The sequence below is a fragment of the Micromys minutus genome (genome assembly GCF_963924665.1).
Source record: "Micromys minutus genome assembly, chromosome: 18".
In the NCBI taxonomy this organism is placed as follows: domain Eukaryota; kingdom Metazoa; phylum Chordata; class Mammalia; order Rodentia; family Muridae; genus Micromys; species Micromys minutus.
Window position 1 is genome coordinate 8,404,026 of NC_137953.1, and position 20,176 is coordinate 8,424,201.

General features: G+C 38.9%; 1 protein-coding gene across 1 annotated transcript; it reads left to right on the top strand.

The window, feature by feature from the left end:
- Positions 1-17,358: 17,358 nt before the first annotated feature.
- LOC308432248 (regenerating islet-derived protein 3-gamma) lies at positions 17,359-19,370 on the top strand (the record flags this gene model as incomplete). Its single annotated transcript, XM_080932023.1, has 5 exons — positions 17,359-17,434; positions 17,978-18,096; positions 18,287-18,424; positions 19,009-19,129; positions 19,303-19,370. The coding sequence occupies 5 exons, from the start codon at positions 17,359-17,361 to the stop codon at positions 19,368-19,370; spliced, it is 522 nt and encodes a 173-aa protein (XP_080788149.1).
- Positions 19,371-20,176: the final 806 nt, after the last annotated feature.

Here is a 20,176-nt window from a genome sequence, read left to right on the forward strand (position 1 = left end):
TATGGGTTTCTCCTTTCTTAGAATTATTTTAGCATTCATGTACCATGGTGTTGACTTCACAGGCCATAATAGCATTGGCAGCAGATCCATCTATGGAGAGTAATTTGAAGATGAGCATTTCATCATTACACATACTTGTACTGCCATCTTGTCCATAGCAAATACTGGACCAAACATAAGCAGATGCCTTGGTTTTTATTTGCACTGCCAAGACTGAGTGTCTAAATAGGAAATATGTCATATTTAGTAAGGTTAAAGAAGGCATGAGCATTGTAGAAGTCATGGAACATTTTGGGTCCAGTAATGGCAAGACCGGTAAGATCACCATCTCTGACTGTACACAACTCTAATTATTCTCACTTGCATGCCACTGTTTCTGTAACTCAGAAGAGAGCTCCCACTCCATCTGCTCATAATGCTCTGTAATCTTAAATCACACTTATGAGAACCGCATGAGGAGACAAAATAAATGAAATGAAAAATACTCCTTAAGAAGAGAAAACGGATAGAAGATTAGCCAAAAAACAAACAACTTAGGACACTACTGCCTTCATTCATCAGCATTCAAGAGACACCACTTAACTGGTGTCCAGAGACAGAAACAAATATGACTTTTTTTGGAATTGGTAGCTTCTAGTTTATTGAGAGTAAGGGAGAAATTAGAGTTTGAAACAGTAAACTAACTCAGAGAGGTGATATTCACTTTTTTTCTCCTAAGTGTAATTTATGGGCATAAGAAAAGACAATTGGGATGTATTTTAATTATTTACAAGATAATTGATAGTTTGTTTGTAAAGACCAGAAAGAGTCTAAATAGTAGACAGACACATCCTAAGTTTTTGTGGTTCAGGTTCACAGTGATGTTGGTATGAACCATGGTAATATTCCTGAAGATAGTTACAAAAGATTTTTATACGGATGATGTTTATATTTATTATTTGCTTGATACTTTGTGTGCATGTGTCCATGTGTGTATGTATGTGTGTGTCTGTGTGTGTATGAGTGAACATGTACATAGGTATGCATATACAGAAGAGCATGAATAGTGGTTGGAGTGCAATTTGCAACTCATAATGTGGGTTCTGTGCATTGACCTTATCAGTTTTGGTGGCAGGTACCTTTACCAGCTGACTAATATTTCTGGTTATCTATCCATTTTACTGATTGAATTATCAGTGATTAAAGCAAGGGGCATTCAGAAGACCTCTGGTGTTTGTTCCGGGTATCTGGGTAGAAGGTGATACTACTTATGGAAATAAGAAAGGTGGAAGAGAAGCATTTTTGAACAATGAACATCCCCACATTTCAAAGACCTTTGGATGACCCTTTGCTGGAAATACATTAGGTACTAGAGTAATTCCAGAATTTGGGTGAAGATAGACAATGTGATGGAAAGAACTGATTGCTATACCTTTATTTTCCGTTAATGTTTTCCTTCCAGAGACTTCCAGGATGTCTTTCCCACCCATTAAATGTAACCCTAATATATCAGGATGTAAGCATATCAACAGGGACCACTCATCTAATCCAGCTAACCCGAAAAGTATGTTCTGAACTATTGTTTCTGGGAGAGTACTTCCTTATTTTTAACAAATGTATTTACTTTTACACATATGCTCTGAAGATGACAGGATGTTCCTTTGGAGCTCATATGCTGGTGATGTCAGACAACAAGAAAAGATACAAGTAAATGGGTGAGTTGTGTTAAGAGGAAAAGGCTGTGAAATGCGGTGGGGAGAGTGGGTATTTAGGAAGGTTTATATAGAAGTTTTGCTAAGAAGGTGATATGTTGTTTTGTAACATGGTTGATATGTATGCAGCTATTGTAAAAATGAAACAAAAACAAAAACACCATGACCCTCACTTTGGCTATTATACTATTAAAAAGGTAGACACTAAGAAACTAGAATCTCATACTGAGAGAAGGCTAAAGTCTTACCTAGCCAAAGGAAGTCCTTCTCTTTTGAAAGACTTTTCTAACCTTTCAGATCACCTTGCAGGAGAGACTTGACCAATGATAGAGTGGGTGGGAACCACAGGTTTAACAAAGACTACTTAGCTATATGCATAATTATGACCCTTTACTTTCATGTCAAGAGCTATTCTAGTACCCGTAAAAATGGACTTGGAAAGGGGTTTATTGTATTTTTTCCCAAAATGCCTCATTGAACAAAATCTGCTTCTGCTTTTCATGATTAATTCAGATATCTTGATTGGCCTATTGAGGATGGGGGTTTGGCTTGTTTTGGCCAGAGCCCAGTTCTGCCCTTAACATTAGGAACAGGTTGTGAAGAATTAACTACACAGTCAGGGTAAGAGATGTTCCAAATGGAAGATGAATCAATGAAAATGGTAATTCCAGAAGATGCTCAAGATGTTTGCAGCTGACTGTGTACAGAGATCTGGGCAAGAGTTGTGTGGAACTCTAAAGATTTCAGTTTTCTCTGGTACTCAGATCTGCGGAGCTTGCACTCCATCTCTTTTGTGTGCTGTTTACCTCATGGGACCTAACCAGGGTTACAAATGTAAGAAATGTAAGAGACATAGTAGAATGGAACTAAACCATATGGGAACTGGTGAAGGCTGAGTTATAAGCAGGCCACGAAACAAGACCCACTGTTTGCTTCTTCTGACTTGGTGTTTATATATCAACTCCCCCCAGTGAGTTTTCTGCTTCCTGAACACTCCTTCCAGTGCTGAGATGTGGATCTCCCACTTTGAAATGCCTCTAACATCACCTCCATGGGCAGTTTCACATCCACGACCCCATTACTTCTCTGGAAAATCAGTATCTACTCTTTCTAGCCACCCTTGGTTTCTCTTATACCATTGGCAGGGAGCCCTCTTCTCAGCATTGCATAGACTCAGTGCTACCAACACTGAAGGTCTTTCTAGTGAAAGAACACCATGATACTTGTAGGAAAATTCTATCTCCCCAAATACAACATCAAGTTCTCTTACAAAATTTAAAACTCCTCTAAGAAAACACACTTTACATTTGCACACCCTGTGGACTTTTGGAAACAGAAAGGTAAAACTAATTTAAGGCAAATCAGAGGAGTACAAAGATCAGAAAATCATTTGACATGAAGAGAGGAACTCAGGGGCACTGGGATACAAAGTTGTCTTATATTAGGTAAGAAATAGCTCCAGGTTTAGGATCCTCCACACAAACGGCTATCAGTCCCACCCCAGGCCAGCAACTTCAGAGTGCATGGTATTACTAAAATACAAAAATGGCTCTCAGGGACACAAAGAGGATGAGCTTTGGGGGATAAAAAAAAAAAAAAAAAAAACTTATTCTCAATTCCTAGGTGATAACATAGAGAAAAGATGAAAGAGAGGCATGGGAGCTCCTGTATAGCAAGAACAGGTCCTTGGGCTGCTGTTTGGGTTGCAAAGTCTCCAGTGTGCTGAAGCATTGTTGTGGATACTGAGTTGTTCATGAAGCACTTAATATTAGTGTCTGGACTAGGGTTTGGGCCAATTCCTCACGAATTCTGCTCAAGCAGCTGTGTTCACATAGGTACTATGGAAAAGAACAAGGGCCTCAAGGCAAAGCCTGAATTCCTGCCTGGTTTTAGCATTTCAGGCCTTTGGGCTGGGACAGAATTGCCTATAATACTATAAACTTTTGCATCTTCTGGGCAAGGACAAGAGGCAGGAAGCTCATTTTCTCAAGACCTTGATCTAAAATAATTGTCTGAACAGGTTCTCCTCCTAATACCATTTACTAATAAAAGATCAGTTTCTTAAAAACCTAAACTCCAATTATGCTGGGAGCTGTCAGGTCAACAAGGCCACAGACAATGTAAAAAAGAGGTTATTCCTTTTTAATTACTAGTAATTACAGACTGGTGTTGTTTGCACCTTGATCAGTCAGTTCAATTTCCTTGAAAAGCAGTGGACTTTGCTCGGGCCTTGATTGCACCTCAGTGTTTAAAATTGCTTATCAGCCCTTTATCTGGGAAGGTGATTTATAATAACACACAGAAAAGTAGGCCATCATCCAAGAGACACCAAATGAAAGAAAGGTTAAGAGACCCAAGCAGGACCCAAGTGTTGACAAGAGACTCTTCCCTGAAGGAAAGATTCAGAAGACTGGAAAAGGAAGCCATGTGGCTCAAGAGAATGGGTATTTCTTCCTCCAACTTTTCCACAGAATCTCTGTTGATTCAGATGCACTCTGGATTTCTGGGGATGCCTGTTGTCTGGACTTTTGTGAAATGTCTTACAATCACTCATCAGTGCTAAGATATGGGTGGGAAGTGGGCTGGGCTATTGGCTCATTCTTTTTGCTGAGTCCACAGATATCATTTTTGACTGTTTATCCCTTGTACTTCCTCTCTCTCTTTGATTTTTAAAAGATTTTATTTATTTTATGTACATGAGTATGCTGTACCTATATTCAGACACACCAGAAGAGGGAAATGGATCCCATTACAAATGGTTCTGAACCTACATGTGGTTGCTAGGACATTCTGAAAGAGCAATAAGTATGCTTAATCACTGAGCCTTCTCTCCAGTCTCTCTTTTTTATTTTTATGTACACACATTAATTTGGGTGTATGTTTTCATGTTTGTAGACACATGTGCTAGTGTATGTGTCAGTCAAAGAAAACCTTCAAGAGTTGTTCTTGCCTTTCATCAGGGGCCTAGGGATTGAACTCTGATCATCAGGATTAACAGCAAACACCTTTTATACACTGAGCCATTTTCTTCTGGCCTTCTGATAATTTGAAGTTACATACTCTTATTATTTAAGACTTATTAGACCAAGTAAATTGTATTTGAAATGTGTTATCATTATTACTAGTTGAGAGAGAGAGGGGGTAGGGGAAGAGAGAAGGAGAGAAAGAGGTCTATGAATGAAAGTTCATGTACTGTGGAATACATGTACAGATCAAAGGATAACATTTGAGGGTCAGTTCTCTTTCTGAGATTAGGTTCTGTGATTGACCTCAAGTCCTCAAGCATAGTTAATAAACACTTTTATACAATGACGCCATCTTTGGATATCCTTAGGTATTATATGTTTTGTTTTCAGGAAAATTACAGCAATTACAGCAGTATATGTGGCTCCCTAATATTTCTCTGGGACAGAATGAATTTAGACATTTATAACAGTTTATTGTGTAAGTGCAGTGAATTTTATTGATAAACAAGAGAGTGGGACTCCCTAATCTCCTCCTCTTCTTCTGGGGCTCTGATTAAAACCTGTGAGGAGAGACTGTCCGTGATTTGAGTTGGGACAGGGACACCCTATCAGCTGAGTGATTCTTTCTTGGTCTCGTATTCTTGATGAAGTGAATGGTTAAGGGATTCTTACATCTTGGAGGCCATGACATCTATGAGATTTATCCCTGACCACTGCTATAGACAAATTTATTGTCATACTAGGAAATGATCTTTACAAAGTTGTCACTGAGACCAATGCTAGCACCAGCATCAAAGACAGAAAAGGAAACATCACTATTAAAGTTTGAGGAGATAATTTGGCACTCAGTAAAGACCAGGATGCCCTTTAGTTGCCCCTCCATACCTGCTTCAACACATTCTTCATGCCATCACTCTTGTCATCCTTTGTTAGGGGTAATATGAGATCAATGATGAACCCATCAAAGGTAAAAACAGAAGATTATGCCAGTGAGCCTCCTGTTCAGCTTCAGAATGACCTTGCCCACAGACTTGGCAGCACCAGTGGATGCGGAGAAGATGTCCTGCGTAGCCTCCTGGTGATAAACCACAGCTTCTCAGAGGGAACATCGCCAGTATTCTGGATGGCAGTGTTCTAACAGAGTGTGGTCAGGAGTATTTTCACAATGACAAAGTTGTCATGAATGACCTTTACCAAGAGCCTATGAAGTCTGTGATGTAGAAAGCATTGCTGACAATCTTGAATGAGTTGCCATACTTCTTGTGGTTCACACCCATCAGAAACATGGGTGCATCAGCAGAAGTGGCAGAAATGATGACCCATTCAGAACAACCCATAAGGTTGGCTCCAGAGTTCTCTGTGTTGGTGAAGAAACCAGTAGATGCCACAAACATACTCATTGGCATAATCACTCCTTTGATGTTAGCAGGATCTTGGTCCTGAAAGATGATGAAGTATTTCCCACTGATAACAAGTTTTTGTTGTCAGCCTTGACTATGCAGTTGAACTTGACACTTGTAGAGTTGTACTGGAATGAATAGGCCATATAACCTAAGCCATTGATGGCAACAATATCTACTTTGCCACAGATGAAGACAGCCCTGGTTAAGGCACCAAATATGGCCAAATCTGTTCATTCCGACTTTTGCGATCCTATCTCAGGGATGAAGCTAGTTCAGCTTTGGATCATTTCATATTCACTCATTATGTGTCTCATGCTGGTCTTCAACTCATAGAAATCTTCCTGCATCAGCCTCTTGAGAGCTTGAATCACAAACTTGGACCATCAAATTCCAAGTGGTACTACTATCCCACTTCATTTTAAAAATGATACAATTTAAGCTAGTAATTTATCCATGCTCACAAGGCTAGCAGCAAAATAGATTTTGAATCTTCCAACAGAAAGCCTGATATCTATACAGAAATCCAGGGACAATATCATCTCTGCTGATACAACACTGGATTTAGGGCTCAGATATCAAATTGAATTTAAAACTTCACTCAACCTGTATATTTTCTTCAAAGATAATTTTCCTTTCATTCTAGGGATTAGAGACAGATAGAAGGATGAGGCTTGTGTCAGTGAGGGCTCAGAGGAAAGCTTTGCACTGTAAGGGAGTGGGATTAAGTCTCACTCTTTTAGCAGACAAGAGGAATTCCTTTTCAGGGGAAATAAATTAAATAAGCTGACCTCCCAGCTATTTCAACCTCAAGCCATCCTCCACTTTCTTAACTTGGCAAGGACTGATTCAAACAGTTCTCAATACTGTTCCAGTTCTCTCTCCATCAAACACGTGCTGCCTTTACACCAGTGATGATCAGCGTTAGCATCTAGCCATTGCTAGGCTACTAAAAAGTGAAAATCTGTGACATCATGCTCCTCTATAATGGATGAGCGCCATGTGTGAGGCAGAATTAAAACACAGTTCTCCCTCATTGGAGGGATACAGTTTAGAATAAATTTTGTCAGTCCTGGCTAGATAAAGAACCTTGGCCCATGGGATTATGAGCAAGTACTCTATCAAGGACATACATCCCTGGGAAGAGTTGATTCAGAAAAAAAATAGACTATCTTAACTCCAAGAGTCAATAATTTTATACAAAGGGATATTTGGGAAGATACTTCCTCCTAGATGGTGACCCCTACCATATCTTCAAACCTTCATTCTTTGGATACTAATATTGAGAGTCACCTCTACCTCTGTAGTGATATCCATTCCTGGCTTCAAGATAGTTGAGTTTTAAACAATGCAGATGAGCAGATGAGTGTAGAAATGTAGACATCCTGACTGACAAGAAAGAAAAAAAAAAAGGAAGAAAACAAACAAACAAAAAAGCTATTAAGGCAGCTGGGATTTGTCTAGAAGTTTATAAAAGGACAGAGTCCGGCAAAGAATATATAACCCTAATGACTCTCCTGATACCTTCCCGTAAAAATGTTGAGACTTCCTGGATTACAGCCCCAGCATTTCTCCAATGTCAATAATAATTCCAGGTGTACTAAAAGTCCTAAGCCTCCCTCAGGGTCTTCCCTTGCGTAATGACAGTTAATTATACTAGACATTGGCTTTTACCCACCCCTTAGAATCACTGTCATAAGTTCTGAAGGATGTGCTCTGCATGTTTTTTTTTTCTTCTCTGTGGTGTTTTATGGTAGTTTTCTTATCTCCCAAATCCAGAATGACTTCTCAAAATATGCTGAAATCAAATTCTTATAATGACTACAACGGGAAGATTTATGAGGAAAGACACTGGCTGAGCACTCCCAGAACAAGTGTTCTATCGAAGCAAAACAAGCACATATAACCTATGTTTGCATAGACGTATGCTTCTATGTATAGACATGACAATCTAAACATGCCCAGAAAAATTGCCCAAAAATATCAGTCTTATGTCCCATACTATAAGAATGATTTAGAGAAATTTCTATTTGTTTTCAAAAATAATGTCCCTTGAATTACATATATTTATAAAAGATAATATTTAAACTTCACTTGACACTCAGAAAAAGCAACTATGTAATCACCTGTGTAAAATTCCATTAGCAGAAAGCAAATAAGATTAATGAATTCCTAAAATTAATGAATCTGTCTACTATGGTGAGTTTTAATAGTTCTAACTCAGAAAAAATTAATTTGTTATTTTTATAAGTTAATTCATGGTTGATGAATGCCTGAAGAATCCTACCTGAAATGACATAATAACTGCGAAATACCTCAAAGGAAAAACTCACTGGTATCTGTCACTTTCGTTTCCTACCCAGGCTCTAACATGTAGTGTTTCGTAGACCAAGGCATGTGCCCTTTGTCTTCCTGTGTTCATTCACCATAATACAGAGATAATACCTGCCCTTAAAAATATAAAGGATAATTTGAAGACAGAGAAAACTTGTGTACCATATGAATAAATGAGACAATGGCTTAAATTAAAGAAAGGCTGGAACTTTCTTTAAGAATTCAGACAATTTATAAGAAGATGTGGGCCAGTAACTATCTTTTTCTAAGAAAAAGAAGTTGGTGCTATTGTATTTTGAATAAGTAAAGGATATCCAATGATTCCACTGAGCTCAAAATGTTGATTAAGGCAATGTGGCTTAGCAAATAACCATACTGGACTATTGGCCACAAAAGTTCCCCAGAGTGTTCAATCCTTCCATGTATAACAGGATGCTGATTTTCTATGCTTAAGTCTTAAAGTCAGATATATCCAATGGCAAATTAAGCATGTTTAAGACACTTTTCCTTTCACCTCATGTAGTAATAAAGGGTTTATAGCAAAATCCAATACACCCAAATCTTCCCTTCTCTTGCCCTCAGTGGACATTGGTGGTAGTGAGCTGAGAATCACTTTGGCCTTCCATGCCACTTCTTCTAATCCATGACAAGATTACTCAGTCACTCCAGATTTGCATTCCTTTATGTGAAAAATGAAGGCTTGACTAGTTGTTTCCTAATGATAATCTGGATGTTTACTTAATGGGTGCTGAATTCCGACCACAGTGGCTAGCACAAAATTAGTCCTGAATAAATGGCAGTCATTATTGAAGTTTTTCACAAATTAGTCCAATAATTCTTTGATAACACTCTTTAAAAATTCCTTATTGAGTAATACCTCAATTCCTTTTTAAAAATTAATATGATTTTATTACACTTAAGCATATTCTGAACATAAAGAAAGGTGGACAAGTATTGATCACTTACCCCCAGGGAACATCATTAAAGGTTAAAGACAGATCACAATGATTGCAGCTAATAGCTAAGTGAAAAAATTAAGTCAGAGAGGTTTCTTCTCAAAAACTTAACCTCCAGATCAAATGTTGCTCTTTACATCAAAAATTAAGCAGATTATATCATTATCCAGTGTTAAGAATAATAGTTTCTATTTACTATGCTAATTATGAGACACCGTGGTAAGTGACATGTATGTATTGTTTTACCTAATTAACATTCCACATTAACATAATAAAATAGACTGAGCTCATCCTGAAGCCCAACTCCTTAATCACTGTGGTTTCTGCTACTCTACTGTTTGCACTACCACTTGTCACAGATAGATGACACGGATGTGTCTGAGAGATTTGGAGGACATCATGAGTAGAGAAAGTATTACCATATTTTTCAAGCATCTATAATATCTTGGACAATCTCCACGCTAAAATGTCTGGTGGGAATCCCAATTTCATATATTCCTACTGCAACACACATGGATTCCCTACTCAGATAGAATAACCTGACTTCAAAACCTTTTGGAATACTGAAGTTGGTATTTCTTCCTCTACCCTCAAAGAACCCTGGGAACCTGGATTTGTCTTGGTTGTGTTCATGTTACTCTGCTAGTTACTTTCCAGTGTTGTGATGTGAATTCCATTTCTGAGACACACCATGACCTTTCTCTCTATCCTTTAGTGTGTATGCATGCTTCTCCCATCACTGTTTTACAGTCCACAAGGTTGTGGTTGCATTTTGCTTCCTAATTCGTGATCTTTCCTGCAGTTATACTCTTGTTATTATCTGGATTCTTCTCTAAGCAATATATGAACATGATGAGAAGACACTGGGAGATATGGGGATAATATCCCAAATACTCCTGAAATTTCTGAGATGTCTTTTTTATGAAACTTACTTTTAATCTGTGGTTCCTAATTCAAGCTATGAATTCTGAACTCCATGGAGCAAAGTTTCCTTTATTTTGAGTTCTTGTTAAGTAACAAGTTCCAGTATCTTGAAGAAGCTACCATACCAGAGTTTATATCTGGTCTCCTTTACTCCTTCCAATTTTCCTTCATTCCCTCCCTCTGTTCATTTTGCCCTTGTACTTCCTTTACTTCCTCTTTCCTTACTTCATTTCTTCCTTTTAGTAAACTTCAATCTAAAAGTTGACCATGAGGACCAATTCTGTATTTTGAACCCAGATCTATTTGAAATATATCTGTAGAAGTTTCCATGCTAACTTCTGTATGCAAGGTAGGCTTTTTTGTAAAGCCACTTTGGGAATAAACTCAAAGGCTTAGAAAATAGTCACCCTTTGAACAAAGTTATTCAATCTAAATTGCCATGAGACAGCTTTATATTTTGTTTATACAAACTACAGGGAAGGGCCAGAGAATATGTTCTCATTTTAGAATGCTATTTCTAATAGAGAATTCATAATAAAGCACTGAGAATTATCTGCAATTGCTCCACTTGCAGGTTAAGTCTGCTTTATTTTTTTTTTATTTCCACAGATTCTCATAGAAGACCTCATTGAATAATACAAAATTGTTCTTCATGTAGATTGAGATTTTAGCATAAAAACAACAAGCTCTTTTCTCAGGGCTCTCTGCTGCACATTCATGATAGTTTAGTATTCCTCAACAGTAGAAAACAGATAAATGGGATCTCAGAGATTTTGTGTCTACTGTCTCATTAAAGAATTGAGAAACACAGGTCACTACTCAAAACTACATTTAATTATGGAAATAAAATTAAACTCCCATTTTTTCAAGTTTAAAATACATTGTGAAGTTTAGATAATTATGGCTAAATATATTATTGAATAAATTTTAAAGGATTTAATATGCTAGTTGGAAATGTACAAATATAAAACACATTTAGAATTAGAGAATGGTCAAAATGTCTGCCAATCCATTAGTCTGCCTGCCTTTTGGGGTTCTGTGAGTGGTGGGCATTTATACAAGTACAGGCATGTATGTATGCAGGTATGGGGAGGATGCAGCATCTCAGCTGCTGTTCCACAGGTGTTTACGATCTTGTCTCTTACCTGGCCTGGAACTCAACAAGGAGGCAAAGCTTGTTGGTTAATGAGCCACAGAAATCCACCAATCCATGCTTCCCCAGCACGGAGGTTACAAGTAAGCAGTGCCACACCTGGCCTTTTGTAGCCTGGGTTCTAGATTGCACTGAAAGACCCCCTCCTGCTTTAGCTGCAGTAACGCCATTTTGTGCTAGGCCCAGAGCAGGCAGGGATAAAAAAAAAAAAAATACTGAAACAAAAGTGAGCCAGAGGACAGCCCAGTCTCTGTCAGAACAAAAATATCTGCAGTTGACCACCTGGACCAAGGCAAGGACACCCTGCCACACATGTTGAGGCAAGGACATCCTGCCACACATGTTAAAGCAAGGATGAAAAACAACTCCCTGTCCCAAAGGAGGGGCCAAGGCCGCCCTCCTCTTCCGAGAACTTGGGTCTGTAAGGCTGTGCAGGCTAGGTCAGGGTCCCAGGTGGCCAAGCAAGACATGGGTGGGCGGCCAGCTAGGAATAGACAAAGAAAGGAAGACATTCAGACAAGCCCAGCTTTCAGATAAGCTGCAGCCCCCGACTAGGACCAAGAGTTGTGTCCTTGGAGCCATATGTCTGCCACAATTCCCACACTTAGATAAGCCCAAGGCAACTATTCTCAGGAGCTGCAGCCCCAGCTGGTATCCAGAGCTGTTTCCTTAGAGCCATGTCCTTGGGCTCACTCCCTGGCCACATTTAAACTAACCAATTAAAACCCTGTTGCTATGCTTCTGCTTCTGTACCTTGCTTCTGCCCCCCAAGCCCTATAAAAAGGGGACTGCCCCTGTGTCCGGCGCGCAAGTCCTCCGAGAGACTGTGTGCCCACAGGTACCTGTGTATCTAAATAAACCTCTTGCTACTTGCATCCGAAGTGAGTGGTCTCGCTGTTCCTTGGGACGGGTCTCTTCAGACGGAAGATACCCTCCAGGGGTCTTTCAGCACAAGAGACCACAAAGAGAAATGCAGTCACCTTGCAGGACCATGAGGAACAATAATAACTTGTTGTTTCAAATAACTAACATTGGGGAATGTTCATTAATCTGCCATCAGAGAAACTCAAATAGGCAAGATTCCACAGAGAGATTCAAGAGGAAGGTGATGATATATTTACATTTATCACTGAATTGACTAGCTTGGACCCCTGAGATCTCTCAGACACTGAGCCACCAACCGGGCTGAATCTCCCAGGTTATATGGGGCCCCTGACACATATACAGCAGAGGACTGCCTGCTCTGGCCTCAGTGAGAGAAGGTGCTTCTTACCCTTGAGAGACTTGAGGCTGCAGGGAGTGGGGAGATCTGTTAGGGTGGGAGGAGGTGGGTGCATCCTCTTGGAGTTGAGGGGTCCAGGAACAGAATGAGGAAGAGTCAGAGGTCAGACCAGGACTGGGATAAAGACTGGATTGTAAAACAGATTATAGAATAACAAAAAGATAAAAACAGTGTCCTCTACTTTCACCTTACAGTCAGTTATGTAGAGTTTTGAAGACAGCTAAAGGGAACTGGGGTGAAGTACTCCCTTCTGCATCCAAATGGTATTTAATAGGTACACAAAAGTTTACCAGTGGGGGGAAAAGGTGTGACAAGCACTAGAGAACACATTACTTGTGACCTAAGATTTTAACACTGGTCATCAGTTAGGAAGCCTCCCTGGAGAAGAGGCAGGCAAGGTAGGAGGTAGAGTGGGAAGAACAGGAGGATCAGGTGAAAAGGAAGAGAGAAGATGATATTGAAGAAGAGGATGAGGGGCTAGGTAAAATCAAAGGGCATTTAAAAGTAAACTCCCTAGTGCATTGGAAGGTGAATAAGATTGCTAATGACATTCTGTTATATGAATAAGTCAGTACCTTCATTTAGCCATCATCAGAGACACTTACTCTTGAGAAGATGGTTATAAATACAAATACCCACCACGAGAATTATTCAGAGAGTGGGAGGGAGAGAGAGAGAGAGAGAGAGAGACAGAGAGAGAGAGAGAGACAGAGACAGAGACAGAGAGACAGAAAGACAGAGAGACAGACAGACAGAGGCACAGAAACAGACAGAGAGAGACAGATACAGAGAGACAGAGACAGAGAAGGACAGAGAAAGACAGAGAGACAGAGACAGAGAGGGACAGAGAAAGACAGAGAGACAGAGACAGAGAAGGCAAAGAGGGAGAAAGGGGGTGGAAAGGAGGGAGGGAAAAAAGGGAGAAGGAAAGGGAAAGAGAGACCTCTTGGAACACACAGCCCTGAACTAGATCCCTTTATGAAAATCTCTACAGAGTTTGAAGTGGAAGTCTGAGCTCAGAGTTCAGAGATTGAACCCCATAATTGAGAAGGCAGAAGGACTGCGGAAGATAGTGAGGTATGGGGGACACCAGTCGATCAATTGTCTCTAAAACAACTCAAATGAACTCACAGAAACTGAAGTGGCAATTCTAGGGTTAACATGGGTCTGCAACAGTTTCCCTGTATATAATATGCTATATATAGATATTTTTTGTATACTATAGCTTATAAGTTTAGGAATTTTATTTGACTTCTTATTCTGTGAGCAAGTCAATCTCTGATTCTTCTGCCTTCTCTTGGGGCTAGTTCATTTTTTTCTTCGTTTGTCTTATCCAAATTATGATATGATGGCTGTTATGATGACTTGTTTTATCTCACTATATTTTACTTTGTTATTTGTTGTTATCTTCTAGAGGCCTGGTGTCTTCTAGAGAAAGACAGATAGGGAGTAGATCTGGAGGAGAGAAGGTGTGGAAGAATAGGAGGAGTAGAGGGAGAGGACACTATTCAGATTATATTGTATGAGAACAGAATCTATGTTTTATAAAAAAAGAAAAGAGTAGTGTCATTGCTAAGAACACCTTTTCTAACTCTGTTGCTAAAATATGTATTTAATTAGAATTTATATGTTGAAAATATTTTTCATGCTTATTAAATTATTTTATAAGCTCTAATGATTAATTTAGACATTGTTAAGCATTTTCTTCTTTGGAAAAATGGAATATTTGTACAAATGCTTATAGTTCTATTTACTTTTTGATGGTTTATTTTCTTTATTTATTTTTAGAAGTATGCTTTCTGTAACACAATACTGTTGAATCATATTATAAGGCTGTGGAACTTAAGTTCCTTGTTTTGAAAGAAACAATTTCAGTATTTTGATTTTGAGCCATTGATTTTTTTTTAATCCTATTGAAGTACTAATATGTACATTTTATTGCCAAGTTTTATAACTCATTAATGAAAGTTAGATTTTACTAAGTACATTTTTTTTCTTTCTAGAATATTATTTCCAGTTAAATTTCTCAATATGATGAAAGAATAGTGGTTGTTACCGAGGAAACTATATGTGCCTTTCTGGGGCTAATTCTATCTCTTCATTTATTATTTATTTTCATATATGCTTTCAAGGGAAATTGGTCTTTCAATTCTTTCTCAATATAGTTCTGAGTTTTCTTCTCCTCCCCACATTCCTTTTTAACCAACATCTTCTGAAAACTCTCACAGAAATCGAGAGAGAACTAAATTCTTAATATCCAAATGACTGTTGCTAAGAGATAGCAATGAATGATTTCTTTATTACCCCCTTCTTTCATCAAAACCACCATCTTTGTAACTAACATGGTATATTCATGAAACATATATCTCATGTAAGTATTGTGTTAAGCTCAACATGATACAAGTATCTCAAGTAATAAATTTTCAAATTTTATGTCAACATATAAGTACATGTTATATGTTCATGTTTTACCCATCATCTCATAACGATTATTTTACCACTGAATTTTTCCATATAAAACTTTAAATGTAATATACATAATGGACTTCTCATATATTTCTCTCAAATATTGACTATTTTGTTATTTTATTTTCTTGTTTGAATTCAAACTTTTTTACTTTTGGTAGTTGCATATGTAATACTTACAAGTGCTCATGTTTCCCTCTCAGAAAACTTTATAAGCACAGTTATCTTCAAATTATTAACATCATTCGCATCAGCACATTTTATACCACTAAACATTTACAGACAGCAGGCTAGCATAACCACTCTCTACCAACAAGCTGATTGAGAGAGATGCAAATTCTCACTGCCAAACACTGGACAGGGATCCAGGACCCTTATGGAAGAGATGGAGGAGAATCAAAGGCCCTGAAGGGATTAGGGACCCCACAGGAAAACCAATATGTCAACTAAGCTGGACTCCTGGGAGCTCTCAGAGACTGAATCATCAACAAAAGAGTATCCGAGGTCTGAACAGAGGGTCCTGACACATGAGTAGCAGAGGATTCATTTGTCTGCCCTCTGTGGGAAGAATCTGTGCCTAATTTGACAGAGATGTGCCAAAGTTGGGGTATATCCTGGGGAGCCCACCCTCTCTGAGGTGAAAGGAGGAGGAATGGGGAGAGACTCTCTGAGGGGGAATTGAGGGGGACAGCATTGGGATATAATTAGATAGATAAATAACAACATTTTACCAATTATATTTGAGCATTTTTTAAAGCATGTTGTAAAATGTGCCCATATTTTGAAAACCATATGTGTGTCAAGTCATTTTAGCCTTGCTTTTCATCAGGACAACAATTAGTCTTCAGGGGGAAGATAGTATTTTAAAGTATTTAAATGATAAAATTTGTTAACATGAATTACCTTATTTGTTTGGTATAGTTCAAAGTCATTCTAATGTAAAATATCAAACTTCTTTCTGCCGGAACATTCATTGGTGATGGACACAAGCTAAAGACCCTGGCGGAATTAATGCTAAGGCACACGGTATTTATATACAGTTTCCTTAACCTCATGAACACAATACAAGTTTTGGTAACATAAAATAATCACATACAGCATTTAATTGCATCGAAGCCATTTTGAGGGAATCTTAAAGACCCCACAAATGCCTGATCAAACGTTAAGGATAAGACACACACATCAAGTGGAAAAATCAGAATTACAGTGAACTGAGGCATTATTTCTTGACCTTCCCACAAAGAGTCAACAGGAAAGCAAGCCCATTCAACCACTGCTCCTTTAAGCCTCAGCTAAAATATTGACTCAAAAGATTATTATCAAGGTTCCTATAAATCTTGGTATAAAGTTCAGACATTTTCTCCTTTGTTTAAACTTTTCCATCCTTTTGACTAGTGCAGTACCCTCATCAATTGTTATTATTTCTAACTAAAAATTTTATCATTAATATATTTTAAATATTACAAAACAAATTACCAAAACTTATACAGGTGAATCCACAGTAACAACTCCTTCTTTGATGTACAACAAAAGTACTCAGCTAATATTTATTTTCTTCACTAAACCCAAGGTTAGAATATTTTGAAGATGTCACAACGTAATAAGTAGTGCAGCGACCAACTTCCTGTTTTCCAGAACAAAGTATCTGGGAGAGGCTGGAGAAAGTTCAAACCACACCCATGCCTGAAAATCCAGCATGACTGTTGACAGGAAAGGGTCACATATGTAATAGTTTATAGTATTTGCCAGGAAGAAGCTCAAAATTTGATGGGAACCCTCTACTGTCCATGCCAAGCACCACCTATCTCCCTCCCTCACATGAGCGTTTGGTTATTCATTCCAATGTCCCTCCCTTAAACTCTATTATAAAAGCAGTCATCTCTGTCCTGACAATCCATTCAAGGTTTGCAAGACAGGTAAGTAGGAGCTTTGTAGGGGCTCACCCATCTAACTGCAGGAGAGTACCCATCCTCCCAGAACAAAATCAGCACAGGCTTCCTGGGGAATTTTACGGGGAAGGGAACAAGATGTATTCTTCTATTAATTCCAGAATCAAAGAAGGAGAAAAATGGAGTGAAAATGAGTGTTTCCTGGAGTTATTTAAAGGAGACTGAACATGTTCTCTCACCATGGTCTCTAGACCATATTCTCCATCATAACCTGCTTTTTCCTTCCTCACAGACAAGATGCTGCCTCGTGTGACCCTCACCATCATGTCCTGGATGCTGCTCTCCTGCCTGATGCTCTTAGCACAGGTGCAAGGTAAAGTTTAGAGTGACCACTGAGTGACCAGTGAGTGTCCAGAGCCAAAAAGTAAAGGAAGGTTCTGGAGAGTCTCATGTGGTAATGATGAAGAGAGTCTCTCATAAGATAACTGCCTAAAACATAACCTGTTTCACTCTAAGTCACTAATGATGGACGGGATTATAGCAGCCCATTACTGAAATTAAAGAGGTTCCTTTTAGTTGGTGGGTTTAAGAAAAACGTGGAAGTCAGTAATGAACTGTTGAGAAAAAAAAAGTGCTGTATAGGACAATTTAGAAATCGGCAGCCCTAGAATTTGGGATCTGTTAATAATATGAGAAAAGTGAAGCATGAAAATAAAAAATGAAAATGCCCCATGAAGTAGATTAAACTCAAGACTCAGATGACTCTTAGAATGGATATTCTATATTTTGTAGTTCAAATTCTATATTCTGATACTCTGTATTTTTGACCTAATCTAAAAAGGCAAGCCTCATCAACATGTGCTAAATTGACCTTCCTATCCATTTCAGCACACCACTTTATCTCCTTCCACTCCAGGTGAAGATGCCAAGGCAGATGTGCCCTCTTCACGCATCAGCTGCCCCAAGGGCTCCCGTGCCTATGGCTCCTATTGCTATGCCTTGTTTAGTGTATCTAAATCTTGGTTTGATGCAGATGTGAGTACGTGAGGGTGCAGGGGAGGGAATCCATGGGAAGTATGTGAAAAAGAAGATGGCTACAAATTTCATGGTTCCTTGAGAATCAGAATGAACATCCTGTGTTTCATTCAGTACCCTGTCATCTATGTTTGCTTGCTATTATCTAATGAAATTTCAGTCTGTCACTCATTCTGCCCCTCTTACCCAGCTGGCCTGCCAGAAGAGGCCCTCAGGACATCTTGTGTCTTTGCTAAGTGGAGCTGAAGCTTCCTTTGTGTCCTCCATGATTAAAAGCAGTGGTAACAATGGCCAAAACGTGTGGATTGGGCTCCATGATCCAACACTGGTGAGATACCATCTCCTCCCATCTGGTTCTTCTCTCATTGATTCTGTTCCAAAGCTTATTTTCTGTGTTTTCATGAGAAAATCTCCAATTATAGCTAGAGCTACTATTCTGGATTGTAACTAGGGCAAAATAAAGTTCCTGAGCTCTGTGGAGGCACCTAGCCTTCAGATGAAGTCAATGTGACCATGGTAACCCTTTACAAAATCCCTCAGTGAAGATTTGGAAATCTTTTTTGTGAGATTGCGGGTGTTTGCACCTATTATTTTGAGAGAATGCCAAAGGGAGTATATCTGTATTTGTTCTTTACAGAATCTACTTGTGCCTTGAAATTCAGAGAAACTTACAAAAGCATAACCTGCTATATTCTTCACTATCCATGTTATTTTTTTTTTCTGGGTTTAACAGCTTGTGATTATCACCAGGGATCTGGTAATAGGAGGGAGGTATTCAGGTTGAATTCTGGGCAGCATCTGTAAGATCAATTCCATGATGATGAACATAGGTATCAGCTATTCCCAGTAAAGGATCGTGTGAGCAGAGCTTCAGTGGCTACTTTTTTTTCCCCATGGCTGCCCCAATTCTAGGGCCAAGAACCCAACAGAGGTGGATGGGAGTGGAGTAATGCAGATGTGATGAATTACTTCAACTGGGAGACAAATACTGCTGCCTCGGGCAGTCACTGTGGTACCCTGTCACGAACTTCAGGTAAGCCAGAGGGCAGAGCTCTCTGCAAACCAGTGCTTTTCTACTCTTTCATTGTTGATCTCATGTTTTTCATGTCTCCCCTTCCTTTTCTTCTCCTTCCCCTGGGATGAGACACTGGTAAAGATGATACAATGGCCCTAACATCTAGACCTCTTACTCTTCTGTTTCTGCAGGATATCTGAGGTGGAGAGAGAATTATTGTACCTCAGAGCTACCCTATGTCTGCAAGTTCAAGGCCTAGAGTGTAGAGTTGATATCATGAGTTCATATATACCTCACCACGATCAAGAACCCAAATGTGAAGCCAGAAGAAAAAGGGAATGTTCTCCCCACACTGGAAGTCTGACCTAATTTTCTCCTCCCATTCCCATTCCCTCCTGTCATTTGAGGCTCTTCTGCATGTACTGTGGCCTGAATTCTCAAAGCATAATAAAAAATATATAACTTATATTTATATATGCTTGTGCTCTATTCACTTGGTAAATAAAATATATCAGTTAAAAGAAAGAGATAAGAACAGCTGAATTTTAATGGGAGGGGGAGAGACATTTTCTTCATTAGTGTAACTACCAGAAGAGTTTTCATGGTCCTATAAGGTGTTCTCATGCTCCTGTACATAGTTCAAACTAAATCTATTGGGTCACATACACAAAATGGCATAAATATTAAAGGAGAAGGAGTGTTATAAGAAAGATGAATTAGTGATAGTAAGCAGATGAGAAATGGTGACTGTATACTACATACATGGCTTACATATGTGAAAGTGTCATAAATAGAAGTATGTGTGGTGAATGTGTGGGGCTGTCAGTTTATTATTATTAATTAATTTTTATAGTAAAGTCATTGTCTCCTCTCAGTCTGTCCTCCAACTGTTCCTCATCTTATTCTTCCTTCTCCATCTTTAAGAGCATGTCCCCATCCCCACCCCCACTCCAGCAGATTTTTCCACTCTGTGGAGACCCAAGCCTCTCAATGGTTAAGTGCCTCTTTTCTCACTTAGGCTAGACCAAGCATTCCTTTTTTGCATATGTGTCGGGGCTTCATATC